At 39.8% G+C, this 13,411-nt stretch overlaps 1 protein-coding gene across 4 annotated transcripts in view; it reads left to right on the plus strand.

The window, feature by feature from the left end:
• Window positions 1-13,411, plus strand: part of PIK3C2G (phosphatidylinositol-4-phosphate 3-kinase catalytic subunit type 2 gamma) — a 664,807-nt gene that overhangs the window by 621,098 nt on the left and 30,298 nt on the right. For all 4 annotated transcript variants that reach the window (XM_027541447.1, XM_027541446.1, XM_027541448.1 and 1 more), the window contains one exon: window positions 6,717-6,811. In XM_027541447.1, coding sequence (XP_027397248.1) covers window positions 6,717-6,811 — 95 coding nt within the window. The remainder of the gene's footprint in view (window positions 1-6,716; window positions 6,812-13,411) is intronic.

Below are 13,411 nucleotides of genomic sequence, written 5' to 3' on the forward strand. Positions count from 1 at the left end.
TTTCTAGAAATTTGTCCATTTCTTTTAGATTATCCAATTAATTGGCATCTGACTTATGGTAGTATTTTATGATTTTGTTTTGTTTTGTTTTGTATCTCTATGGTATCAGTATGTATCTCTATGGTATCTTCTCTTTCAGTTCTCATTTTATTTGGGTCCTCTTTCTTTTCTTCTTGGTGAGCCTGGATAAATGTTTATCAATTTTATCTTTTCAAAAAACTAACTCCTGGTTTCATTGATCACTCATGCTTTCTTCTGTATCAATCTACTATTCATTCCTTCTAGTATGTTATTTATTTAGGCTATTGAATTCTTCATTTCTGATTGAGTCTTTTTTATATTTTCTAGTTCTTTGTAAATTTTCCACTGTATTCATCTATTCTTTACCCTAATTCAATTAACATTTTGACTGCCAGTGCTTTGAATTCTTTATTTCTGTTTCATTATCTGCTTTTTCAAGGGTTTTCTCTTGCTCTTTCAACTGAGAGCATTTCCTCTGTCTTTTCATTTTGCTTAACTTTCTCTGACTCCATGAATTTAGTGTGAAACAGTTGCCTGTTGCAGTCTTGAAGGGGTGTTCTTATGTGGGAACATCCCTATTCAGACCGCACACACTCAGGGCTTTAATGGGAGAGCTGGATTTGACATGGGTGCAAATCACATCTTTAGTCAGGGTGTGATGACAGCTACCCCCTTGGTAGGGAGTGAAACTGGAAATGGAAGGGCTGGAGCTGGAGTCAAGTGCTAAAAAATGGCAAGTTCCTTTTTAAAACAGTTTTACTTATTTATTTTTGGCTTTGCTGGGTCTTCCTTGTTGCCCAGGCTTTTCTCTAGTCACGGCAAGCAGGGTTACTCTCTTGCTGCGGTATGCGGGCTTCTCTTTGCAGTGGCTTCTCTTGTGGAGCACAGGTTTCAGGGTGCAAGGGCCTCAGTAGTTGCAGCACACAGGCTCAGTAGTTGTGGCGCACGGGCTTAGTTGCTCTGAGGCATGTGGGATCTTCCTGGATCAGAGATCAAACCCATGTCTGCTGCATTAGCAGGCGGATTCTTTACAATTTAGCCACCAAGGAAAACCCACAGGTGCCTTTAAGGGTGGGTTTTCCCCTATCCCCACCCTGGAACCTATGTCCCAGAGTTGGGGAGTATTGAAGCAAGGGGGCCCATGCAAGCTATCAGCTTGTGCCAGCCATAGCAGAGGTCCAAGCTTTCTGCGCCACACTGCCTGTGCAAGCACCTGCAAGTGTGTCCCTTAGCTCAGTTGCAGCCTGAGGTCCAAGTATTCTTCATCCTTCACAGTCAGTCACTGCCCCCAGCCTCCACCACCCTCCTTTCCACTGTGGAGCCACACCACAGGGCAGGCAGGGCCCCACATGGATACTCAGCATGTACTGGGGCATGAGCTGCGGTGGAAGGGCTGCTTTCAGAGCTCTGGGCTGCTTCTGATGCGCAGCTTGAGTAAGCACCAACCATGGCCACTGCCACCCCACAAGACTTGCCCTGGGTCTGGGTAGTCTCTGGATCCCTAAGTTATGTCTTCTCCTCAGTAATAGCTGCCCTAGATCCAACACCACACTGTGATATGAAGAGTGAATGGGGCTGGAATATTCACTCAACTGGGGCTGGGACATGCACCAAGGTGGTTGTGGGAAACCGAGTGGCCACTTGACCACCTCCTTCTGCCCGTCCTGGGGGCAAGCCAGTGTGCATGTGCTCCTCAGGAGCAGAATCCAGGCTTCTCACAGCTCCCCTACTAGTTCCAGTGGTCCCCCAGCCAGCCAAGGGGGCGCTTCTTACAGGACTGGGGTGCCCAACCCACAGCTCTCACTGCTCACTCCCCAGGGCAGGTGTCTTCCAATGAATTCTCCCTTTTCCTCTGAGTCTCTCCCAGGAGCAAAGATCCCAACTCAATCTCTTTTCTTTCCTTCCTACCTGATTACATGTATATCTTTCTTATAGCCTTGATTGTATAGGAGTCCTTCTGCCAATTTCTAGTGAAATTTGTTCCACATTTAGATGTATTTTCTGATATGTTCTTGAGGGGAGGTAAGCTCTACATCCCCTTACCCCACCATCTTGATTGATCTCCAGAAGATTTATTTTTAACAACATGAGCTAATTCTACGGTTTATAAACAAAAATAAACAAAGAAAAATCAGGAAAACTTAGCAAAACAAAGAGGTGAGGTTGCCTTATCTGATACAAAAACACATTAAAAGTCTCAATAATTAAAATGGTGTGATGTCAGTGCATAAGTAGAGGAGCAAGTAAAACATAATAGAATGTCCATAGAGTCAAATATGTTCAGGAATTTAATAGGTGCCCAAACCAGTAAGAGAAAACAAAGAATGTTGGCATAGTATACTTCATACCATATGCCAGGAAAAATACCAAGTGAATGAAAGACTTTAAATGTAAATAATGAAATCATATATATGACAAAGAAAACATGGAAAAATTCTTTTTAATCTTGGGATGAGCTGCAATAGCTGTGACAGCTGAGTGCCAATGAATCGATGCTTTAGAACTGTGGTGTTGGAGAAGACTCGTAAGAGTCCCTTGGACTGCATGGAGATCAAACCAGACAATCCTGAAGGAAATCAATCCTGAATATTCATTGGAAGGACTGATGTTGAAGCTGAAGCTCCATTACTTTGGCCACCTGATACAAAGAGCTGACTCACTGGAAAAGACCCTGATGTGAGGAAAGATTGAAGGCAGGAGGAGAAGGGGATGATAGAGGACAAGATGGTTGGATGGCATCACCGACTCAATGGACATGATTTGAGCAAGCTTCGGAAGATGGTGAAGGACAGGAAGCCTAGCATGCTGCAGTCCATGAGGTCAAAAAGAGTCAGACACAACTGAGCAACTGAACGACAATGATAAATTCAGAAGCTGTAACAATTCTGCATGATATAAGACACTGTAGCAAAGTTCAAAAAAGTGAAGATAAGTGACAAAATGGGTGAAATATTTGCAAGTATTTAACATGTTACCATCTCCTATAAATTGGTTTTTAAAAATGACCAAATATAAAAGTGTAAAGAATACAATAATAAATAAATAAATAAATCCAAACCTTCAGAAAACAAAAACAGAATGCAAGTGGCTCTTAATGAAATGAAAGAATCCTCAATGTCACTCGTAAGAAAAATGAAAATTACAGCTACACTGACCCTGTTTTAACTCATCAGATCAGCAAAAATTCAAAAACTTAATTAACAAGCTTGGTTATGAATCAGCAAGTACTCATACACTGTTGGTGGTAATGCAAATTGGTACAACCTTCATGGAAGGCAATTTGGCGAATTTACCAAAATTACAAATACCAATACCCATTGACCCCGAAATTCTGCTGTTGAAATTTATCCTATTAACACTTGTACAGGGGTACAAAATAATACACATACAAAGCTATTTAATGCAGCATGGTTTGTAACAGCTGGAAAGCATTGGAAACAACCAACTTGCCCATCAGTGGGTAAATTGTTAAATAAATTATGGTATTTCCTCATGATGGAATATTCTGAAAGTATATTTAAAAATAAAGAAGCTTTGTATTATTGATATGAAAGTATCTCCAAGATGGTTGTGCAGAAGAGTAAATATGCTATTCTTTTTGAGGAAAAGGGGGAAGAATAAAAATACTTATTCATATTTACTTAAATGGAGAAATTCTGGAAGAATATGTGTCCCTCTGGAGGAATACTTGCAAAACTAATAAAATAATAATTGGAGAACTGGCTGGATAGGTATTAGGAACAGGAGAAAGACTTTTTACTGTGTACTTTGAAAATGCATTTTCACTTTTGAATCATATGAATATATTATCAGCTGAAAGGAAGTTAAATTTTGAAATGCCATTTTTAACATGAATGTACACATTATGCATAATAAGCCCTGTATTATCTACTGTATGGCATGCATTCAAGCATTTCAACATGGTCATTCTTTGGATCAACATTATTTTAACAGTTCTTGGGGTTACTATAAATGGTTAGATTAAGCATGATGAGATTCCCCCAGAATAACTTGAAACAGAAAAATCAAAATATTCTAGCATCTTCTTGTCCATCTGAAGCTATTCTCAAATCTCTCTCAGGATTTCTGATGGTCCAGTGGTAGGACTCTGAGCTTCCAATGCCAGGGGCGCAGGTTCAATCCCTGGTAGGGGGACCAAGATCTCATATGCCCTGTAGTCAAAAAAAAAAAAAAAAAAAAAAGCCTCCCTCTCTGGGCTGTTCATTTAAAGTCTTTCCCCTTAGTTTACAGACTCTTCATCTACCCTTTACCGCATGATATTCAAAAACAGGCTGTAATTCTATTTTATTTTATGTACATATAATCACACCAAAAAAAAAAAAACAGGCTGTAGAGATCATTTGACCAGATATCATTAATTGTCTGCATAAGCTTGGACCAAACACTTCAATTTCCTCAGGTGTAAAATGGAAGTAAACATAAACTTTATAGATTTGCTGTGAGGATTTAGTGAGTTATGTACGTGAAACTCTGAGCCCACCATTGGCATACGATAAGTATTCTAGAAATACTAAGCACCTCGACTATTATTACATTGACTACAAGGACTTCTGTGTTGCAGTTGTTTAGTCGCTTAGTCGTATCTGACTCTTTGCAACCCCATGGACTACTGCAACCAGGCTTCCCCGTCCTTCACTAGCTTCTTGGGTTTGCTCAAACTCATGTCCATTGAGTTGGTGACTTCCTAGTGGCTGGCGTTTCCAGTGGGTTCTAAACTCTGACGTGTTTCAATGGATACTCTGGTTACTAATCTTGCATGAGATGGTTGGATGGCATCACCAACTCGATGGACATAAATCTGAGTACATTCTGGGAGTTGGTGATGGACGGGGAAACCTGGCATGCTGCAGTCCATGGGGTCGCAAAGTCGGACACGACTGAGCAACTGAACTGAACCGAACTGATCCTCTTGTCAATTCAAGTAACAGTTGTATGGCTATCATTTAGACACTCATCCATAAATTTATACTAATCTCCTATCTTTGAATTAATGCTCCTCTAATTCAACACATTAAGTTTCTAATTAATGTGTCTAATAATCCTTTCACTCTTTAATTCAAAAATAATGTTCACTGTTCATCAGAAAGTATCAGCATTTTTTAGCATCCTCATACCAAAAGTTCAGCTACATTTTTTAATCATGAAATGCAGTTTACCCATGTAATACAGTCAGAATTACCTCATAGTATCTCAGACTCACAGTATCACTCTATCACTGTAATCAAGATATTCTTAGGAAGAATTCTTTATTTATCTACATAATTGTCATTTTAGTGGTAAGAAACACTCGATGTCAATTTTAATTATTTCAATGTCAATAATCCACATTAACATGAAAACTATTAATAATTAATACAGCTGTTTACAATGTGTGCAATTCTAATAAACATGTAAAAGACTTTGGGAGAGGAAACATACCACTCAGCTTTAATACTCAAACGTTAGGGCCAGAGAGCTAAGATTGACTATCAGAAAACAACCTAGACCCCAATAAGCCCACAAGACATTGCCAAATTTCTTATTATTAATAAATTTCTTCTCTCTGAATTCCCTCAGAGAACATACAACCAGTGATTACCAAGGGAAATATTAGAAAACTGTGAATTATATTTAATCCTTGGGCTATAAACTGGAAATTTTTAATTAAAAAACTAAAGCCTTCATTTTAATGTTGGAATGCTATTATATAACTTGAAAAGAAAATTGAGGTTTACTTTTGTCATTAAATAGACGTTTAGTGCAACATTATGGAGCAAGTGCTGATTTACATATCCTTTGGGGAAAGAGGGAAAAAAGTAAGCCTTAAGGGAGATTGTAATCTACTAAGCAAATTGAGACAGGTAAGGTAATAATTAAAATATAAATAATAAGTGATAAGGGCTGTGCTAGTGAAATTCAGAGGGAGGTGACCACAGAAACTATTTTGCATTTTAATTCGGCTTTGTGGAGAGGTAAAAATTCAACAGCCAGAAATAGTGAAAAGAGATCATTTCAAATAAAGGGAATAATATGAGCAATGTCTGGAAGCAAATAGCAGAGCATGTCTGTAGAACTGAGCATATGGACTGCAGTATGAAATAATATTAATGGGAAATAAAACAAACATGGATTCAATAAGAAGCAACAATATGAAGCCGAGAAATTCAGAATTTTTTTCATAAGCAATGGAAAGCTATGAACAGTACTTTGATTGAAAGGGTAATTTTATAAAAGTTGCCCTAGGAAGATTATACTGGTAATTGTGTACAATATGGGTTACATTTGGGTTCTGGGGATGGGCAAGAGAGTGTTCTAGCAATTTAGGCAAAAGATCCATATGCATCTGAACTAGGTGCCATGGAACTGGAAAGGAAGAGATGAGGTAAATATATGGAGTATATTTTAGTTTTAGTCTTTGAATGTTCAGTGTATCATGGGTCATGCTCAGTCACGTCCAACTCTTTGCAGCCCCATGGACTGTAGATCACCAGGCTCCTCTGTACATGAGATTTCCCAGGCAAGAATACTGGAGTGGGTTCCCATTTCCTCTTCCAGGGGATCTTCCCCACCCAGGGATCAAACCTGCGTCTCCTACGTAAGCAGGCGCATTCATTACCACTGAGCCACCTGGGAAGCCCCCATCCCATGATCAGCCACTTCCAATTTAACTCACTGAAATTCTACTCTTTCATCAGGTGAGAAGTTTGCTGACAAGAAGCCTAAAGTGCAGTTAGTCATATCCTACAAAGACGCGAAGCTGACTATACTTGTGAAGCACATGAAAAACATCGTGAGTTTCTCTTATCTAATAAGAAACATGTAAACCTACATTTAGAAATAACTTTCTTCCTTTAAGCAATTAATGTCAACACTTGTGAGAGGAATGGGGCCAGCCACCAAGTATCAGCGAGGAACAATGAGCCAATTACAGTATTCAGTATGCTCAGTGTACAGGATAATGGTGATCCTTGCTAGAAAGGCTATAACATATTTCACAGGTAAAGTCCTAAAATGGAAGTCAGACTTTTTTCAAAGTGAACTGTCAGAACAAGTCAAGTCCAGCATAGCTAGAATATTGAGAACCAAAAGAAGGAAAAGAAGAAACAAAAAAAAAAACTAAGTCCCAACAGTTTACATCTGTCTCATCAAGTTAAGCTTCATGGAAGGCTGACTCATCTCTTTGAACAGTGCCAACACCTTCTATGTGAAGCCAGAGAAGTAATTTTCTCACAGATTCCCATTTAGTGCTTTGAACACTTATCATATTCTGATATAATTGCTCAAAGATGTTTTTCTTCCCTCAAAAAGTAATAATTTTTCCAATAACAGGGACCCCCCATCTTTGCATCCCCAGAACCAAGAATGGTAGTTAGCCTCTAAGGAAAACCAAAAACTGCTCTATTATACCCCATTACTCCCTGAAGATGGGTCAAGTCAGAGAGACCAGGATGGCAATTGCTGCTGCTAAGTCACTTTAGTCCTATCCAACTGTACAACCCCATGGACGGCAGCCCACCAGGCTCCTCTGTCCACAGGATTCTCCAGGCAAGAATACTAGAGTGGGTTGCCATTTCCTTCTCCAAGGATGGCAAATGGATCATGTCTTTAAGAGAGGGAGCCTTCTGTGTCACAGTTAGTCTCTCAGTCATGCCCGACTCTTTGCAACCCTATGGAGTGCAGCACGCCAGGGTTCCCTGTCCATCACCAACTCCCAGAGCTTGCTCAAACTCATGTCCATTGAGTCGGTGATGCCATCCAACCATCTCACTCTCTGTCATCCCCTTATCCTCCTGCCTTCAATCTTTCCCAGCAACAAGGTCTTTTCCAGTGAGTCAGTTCTTCACATCAGGTGGCCAAAGGATTGGAGACTTAGCACCAGTCCTTCCAATGAATATTCAGGACTGACTTCCTTTAGGATTGACTGGTTGGATCTCCTTGCAGTTCAAGGGACTCTCAAGAGTCTTCTCCAAACCACAGTTCAAAACCATCAATTCTTCAGCTCTCCACTTTCTTTATCATCCAACTCTCATATCCATACATGACTACTGGAAAAACCTTGATTTGTCTAGATGGACCTTTGTTGGCAAAGTAACATCTCGGCTTTTTAATATGCTGTCTAGGTTTGTGATAGCTTTTCTTCCAAGGAGCAAGCAGCTTTTAATTTCATGGCCACAGTCACCATCTGCAGTGATTTTGGAGCCCAAGAAAACAGTTTCTCATTGTTTCCACTGTTTCCCCATCTATTTGCCACAGAGTGATGGGACCAGATGCCATGATCTTAGTTTTCTGAATGTTGAGCTTTAAGCCAACTTATTCACTCTCTTCTTTCACTTTCATCAAGAGGCTCTTTAGTTCCTCTTCACTTTCTGCCGTAAGGGTGGTGTCATCTGCATATCTGAGGTTATTGATATTTCCCCCTGCAATCTTGATTCCAGCTTGTGCTTCATCCCAGCCTGGCATTTCTCATAATGTACTCTTCAGAGAAGTTAAACAAGCAAGGTGACAATATACAACTTTGACGTACTCCTTTCCCAATTTGGAACCAATCCGTTGTTTCATGCCCGGTTCTAACTGTTGCTTCTTGACCTGCCTACAGGCTTCTCAGGAGGCAGGTCAGGTGGTCTGGTATTCCCATCTCTAAAAATTTTCCACAGTTTGTTGTGATCCACACAATCAAAAACTTTAGCATAGTCAATGAAACAGAAGTAAATGTTTTTCTGGAACTCTCTTGCTTTTTCTATGATCCAACAAGATGTTGACAATTTGATCTCTGATTCCTCTGACTTTTCTAAATTCAGCTTGAATATCTGAGTCACCTTTAATTGGTTAAACGTCTGAATCTGGATGCAGTAAGTGGCAAGGGTAACACTAAGCCTCACTAGCTTCTCTGGTCTTCCACTAGCCTAGCAAAATGGATCCTCCACATGGCAAAACTCCCCGGAGAATCCACTGATGTGGCAAGTCAGAAGCACTACTTCGGCTCTCTCCTTTGTGCATATAAATCTCTAAGGATGCACTTGGATGGACTTAAAGGAGCAAACTCTTCTCAACATGATGTGCATCTGGAACATACTAGCACTTGATAAATACTTGTTCACTGAAAAATATTTGGCATAGTTTTCAGGGAATACATCCTTTATAAATTTAGTATTAGCCAGACATCCAAAGATGCCTGTCTGTAAATCTGTGTTGTTTGCAATCAGCAATTTTTATAAGAACTGGGCAAATATTATTAAATGTGCTTTGTAGAACTTTTACTCTTTAAAAATAATTATTTTCAATTGCTTTAGCTTATTTAAGTTATATGCAGAGGGCATCATGAGAAACGCTGGGCTGGAAGAAGCACAAGCTGGAATCAAGATTGCCGGGACAAATATCAATAACCTCAGATATGCAGATGACATCACCCTTATGGCAGAAAGTGAAGAGGAACTAAAAAGCCTCTTGATGAAAGTGAAAGAGAAGAGTGAAAAAGTGGGCTTAAAGCTCAACATTCAGAAAATGAAGATCATGGCATCTGGTCCCATCACTTCATGGCAAATAGATGGGGAAACAGTGGAAACAGTGTCAGTCTTTATTTTTGGGGGCTCCAAAATCACTGAAGATGGTGATTGTAGCCATGAAATTAAAGGATGCTTACTCCTTGGAAGGAAAGTTATGACCAACCTAGATAGCATATTCAAAAGCCGAGACATTACTTTGCCAACAAAGGTCCATCGAGTCAAGGCTATGGTTTTCCAGTGGTCATGTACGGATGTTAGAATTGGACTGTGAAGAAAGCTGAGCACTGAAGAATTGATGCTTTTGAACTGTGGTGCTGGAGAAGACTCTTGAGAGTCCCTTGGACTGCAAGGGGATCCAACCAGTCCATTCTAAAGGAGATTAGTCCTGGGTGTTCTTTGGAAGGACTGATGCTAAAGCTGAAACTCCAGTACTTTGGCCACCTCATGCGAAGAGTTGACTCATTGGAAAAGACTCTGATGCTGGGAGGGATTGGGGGCAGGAGGAGAAGGGGACAACAGAGGATGAGATGGCTGGATGGCATCACTGACTCGATGGATGCGAGTCTGGGTGAACTCCAGGAGTTGGTGATGGACAGGGAGGCCTGGCGTGCTGTGATTCATGGGGTCGCAAAGAGTCGGACACGACTGAGTGACTGAACTGAACTGAACTGAGTAAGTTAATCAGCTTAACTGAGAATAGCAGTTGTTTAAGACAGTCTTAGGCTGGGAAATGAAGATTAAGTTAGATATAATTTATAGCAATATGTATGTTCATGGACTTTAAGAATCTATATAAATACACATGATAAAGAAATAGTATTTAAGAAATAGTGTTAATCAATTTAACAGAATTTATATATATATATATATATGACATATAATGGGCAATTGAAAATAGTCCTCTTGGAAACTATACATATATTTCAGTAATGTCATTGCTGAAGACATTTTAGAACATGCTTGTCGACATTGCTTTTAGATCTGCAGATAAACCACACAGTAAGCTTGTTGATATTATTCAACAGTCATGCCTAATGTTTCATCAAAAACAGTATTAACCAACCTGATCACTCATTTTATTCATTAGCGAAATCCCCAAATTACTTTTGACAGTTTTCAAAAATGCATTTTACACTCTGATCAAGTTGTACTACCAATAAGTATATTCAAAACGAGTGTGATGAAAGCATAAAGGAGGGGAGTGAGTAAGAGTAAGAGTTTAAGATTTGGATCAAGTTATGAGTAAATGGAAAATGAGACAGTGAATCCTTTAAAAATTTGAAAACTGCTTGGAATTCCCCGGTGGCTCAGACAGTAAACAATCTGCCTGCAACACAGGAGACCAGGGTTCAATCCCTGGGTGGGGAAGATCCCATGGAAGGACATGGTCACCCACTCCAGTATTCTTGCCTGGAGAATTCCATGGACAGAGGAGGCTGGCAGGCTACAGTCCATGGGGACACAATTGAGTGACTAACATGTTAGGGCCACTAGGGCCTATATGTTGCCAATGCCCTTGAAAGGGAAGTTGTTAATAATGAAGTCATGTTTCCCCCTCGTTGTTCTCTGCCCCCTAATCTCTTAACATTGCCCTGGAACTCATCTCTTTCTCTCTTTTAAAAATATTTTCTTTGCCTCACCTCACAGATGTGGGATCTTAGTACCCCAACCCAGTTTCAAACCCTTGCCCCTTGCATTGGAAGTAGATTCTTAACCACTGGACCACCAGGGCAGTCCCTCTTCGCTTTTTATTGCCAGGCCTGTAGCTTTAAATACCCTTTACATGTCTTTTCCTTCTGTATTTATAATACAACTTGAAAGTCCCCCTAAAATCCAGTTATATGTACAACTGATTACTCAACAACTCTAGTAGAAATTCAATAGGCATCACGACTTAACATACATCCAGTCAAACTTCTGATTATTGTCCCCCTAAACCTGCTTCTTTGGCAACTTGTCTCACCTCTAAATAACACCCTTATCCTACTAGTTGCTCAGGTTAAAATCTTTAGAGTTCTTTTGACTGCTGTCAAAAACTACATCCCAATTTATCAGCAAATTCTCAGTTTCATCTTGCAAAATAAAGCCAGGATTCCATTGTGTTGTACCACCACCACTACCACAGTTGGATCAAGCTGCCATCTCTTCTCACTTGAATTACTGCTGTTGCCTCTCAATAGCTTTCCCTGATTTTACCTTTATATCAGGAGCTCCCAACCTCCAGGATCTAATGCCTGATGATCTGCAGTGGAGCTGATGTAATAATAATAGAAATAAAGTGCACAATAAAGGTAATGTTGTTGAATCATTCCCAAACCATCCCCCCACCCCCTAATCCATGGAAAAACTGTCTTCACTAAACCAGACACTGGTGCCAAAAAGGTTAGGGACTGCTGCTTTATATCTTTTTAGTCTTTTTCTAACCTAGCATCCAAAATATTCCTTTGAGAATAAAAGTCAAATCCTATATTCCTCTGCAGAAGGAATCTCATTCTACTTACAATGATAGCCAAGTACCACCCTTGACCTCTCCAGCTTCACCTCACGCCTGTTGTAATCAGTCCCAGAGTCGTGTCAGACTCTTACAACCCTGTGGACTGTAGCCTGCCAGGCTCCTCTCTCCATGGGATTTCCCAGGCAGACTCCCTAAATCACTCCATTCCAGCTGCAATGATTTTCTTCCTATATCTTGAATACTGAAGCATGTTTCTGCCCCAGGGCATTTGTACCTACTACTCAGCATACCTGGACTGCTCTTCCCCAAGCCCATGGTTCAAATTCCCCAGTGGTTCAATCTCACATATGCTAAACAGCTATTTTTACTGTCACCTTTTCCCATGAGGTCCTCTCCTACTCCCATATATAAAATTGCGGAAACACCCCTGTTGGTTGGCACTTCCAAACTTCCTTCCTCCACTGCCCTATATCAGTGTTATAACCCCATGGCTAAAGCAGGGTCAAGTATATCATAGGTGCTCAATGAATACTTTGTTAAATAAAAGAATGTTAAGTTACTTCTAATGTGGACAACAATCTCTCACCTTCCCAAAATCATCACAACAAAGTTCTCACGCTTTGCATTTTTCACAGTTTCTTTTAAATGACTACTTTCTTTCTTTGGCTTATCTGAAGACTGAGATGACACTATAATGCAAATGACAAAAAAATCTATCTATAAATTCTCAACACATTTTCTTTGCTCATTTCAAGTTGTAACTAATTGTTATTTATTTTTTTCGCCTTCAGTATTTTCACATGCTTGAGTAATCAGACTAAAGAAGTTGTGTTTGATTTTGTTTTAATATTAAAATGAATTATTCTGCCTGCAGTTCTGTTATATTTGATAGTAAGCTTGATGAAAAGAATTGTTTATCTTATATTAAATCTTTGAAGCTTTGCTGTCAGAACTACTTCCCTCTTGTGAATTCACAGCCTAAAACAAAATTGCTAAAATTCTTCCCTTTCAAAGCCACACAATATGATTTATCCTAGTGAACAGAGACTGACAAAATAGTGCAGTTATTTAGAACTGACCAAGATTTTTAAAAATAATAGTTCAGTTTGTATAACCGAGAAACAGAAAAATGATTTACAGCTAAAATATGTCTTTAAATCTTTCTAGTGTTTTCCCATGTAGCCTACATTAAAATGCTCTCTTCCACTGACTTCTGCGATCTCTCTTTGCATTGCTGTGTGTCTCCTGGTCTTGTGGATTCCCCTAGTGTTGTGTCATTTCTAGACTGTTTTCTTCTACCTGCTCCTGAGTGATCACGTTCCAGAAGCCTCTTAAGATAATCAGTAAGGATTACTGATTAGCATCAGTAATGGCATCAGTAGGGATGCCAAACCCCCTTCTGATATGGAATATGCTCACACCAGGAGAGTCT

The sequence above is a fragment of the Bos indicus x Bos taurus genome, chromosome 5, assembly GCF_003369695.1.
Source record: "Bos indicus x Bos taurus breed Angus x Brahman F1 hybrid chromosome 5, Bos_hybrid_MaternalHap_v2.0, whole genome shotgun sequence".
Lineage (NCBI taxonomy): Eukaryota > Metazoa > Chordata > Mammalia > Artiodactyla > Bovidae > Bos > Bos indicus x Bos taurus.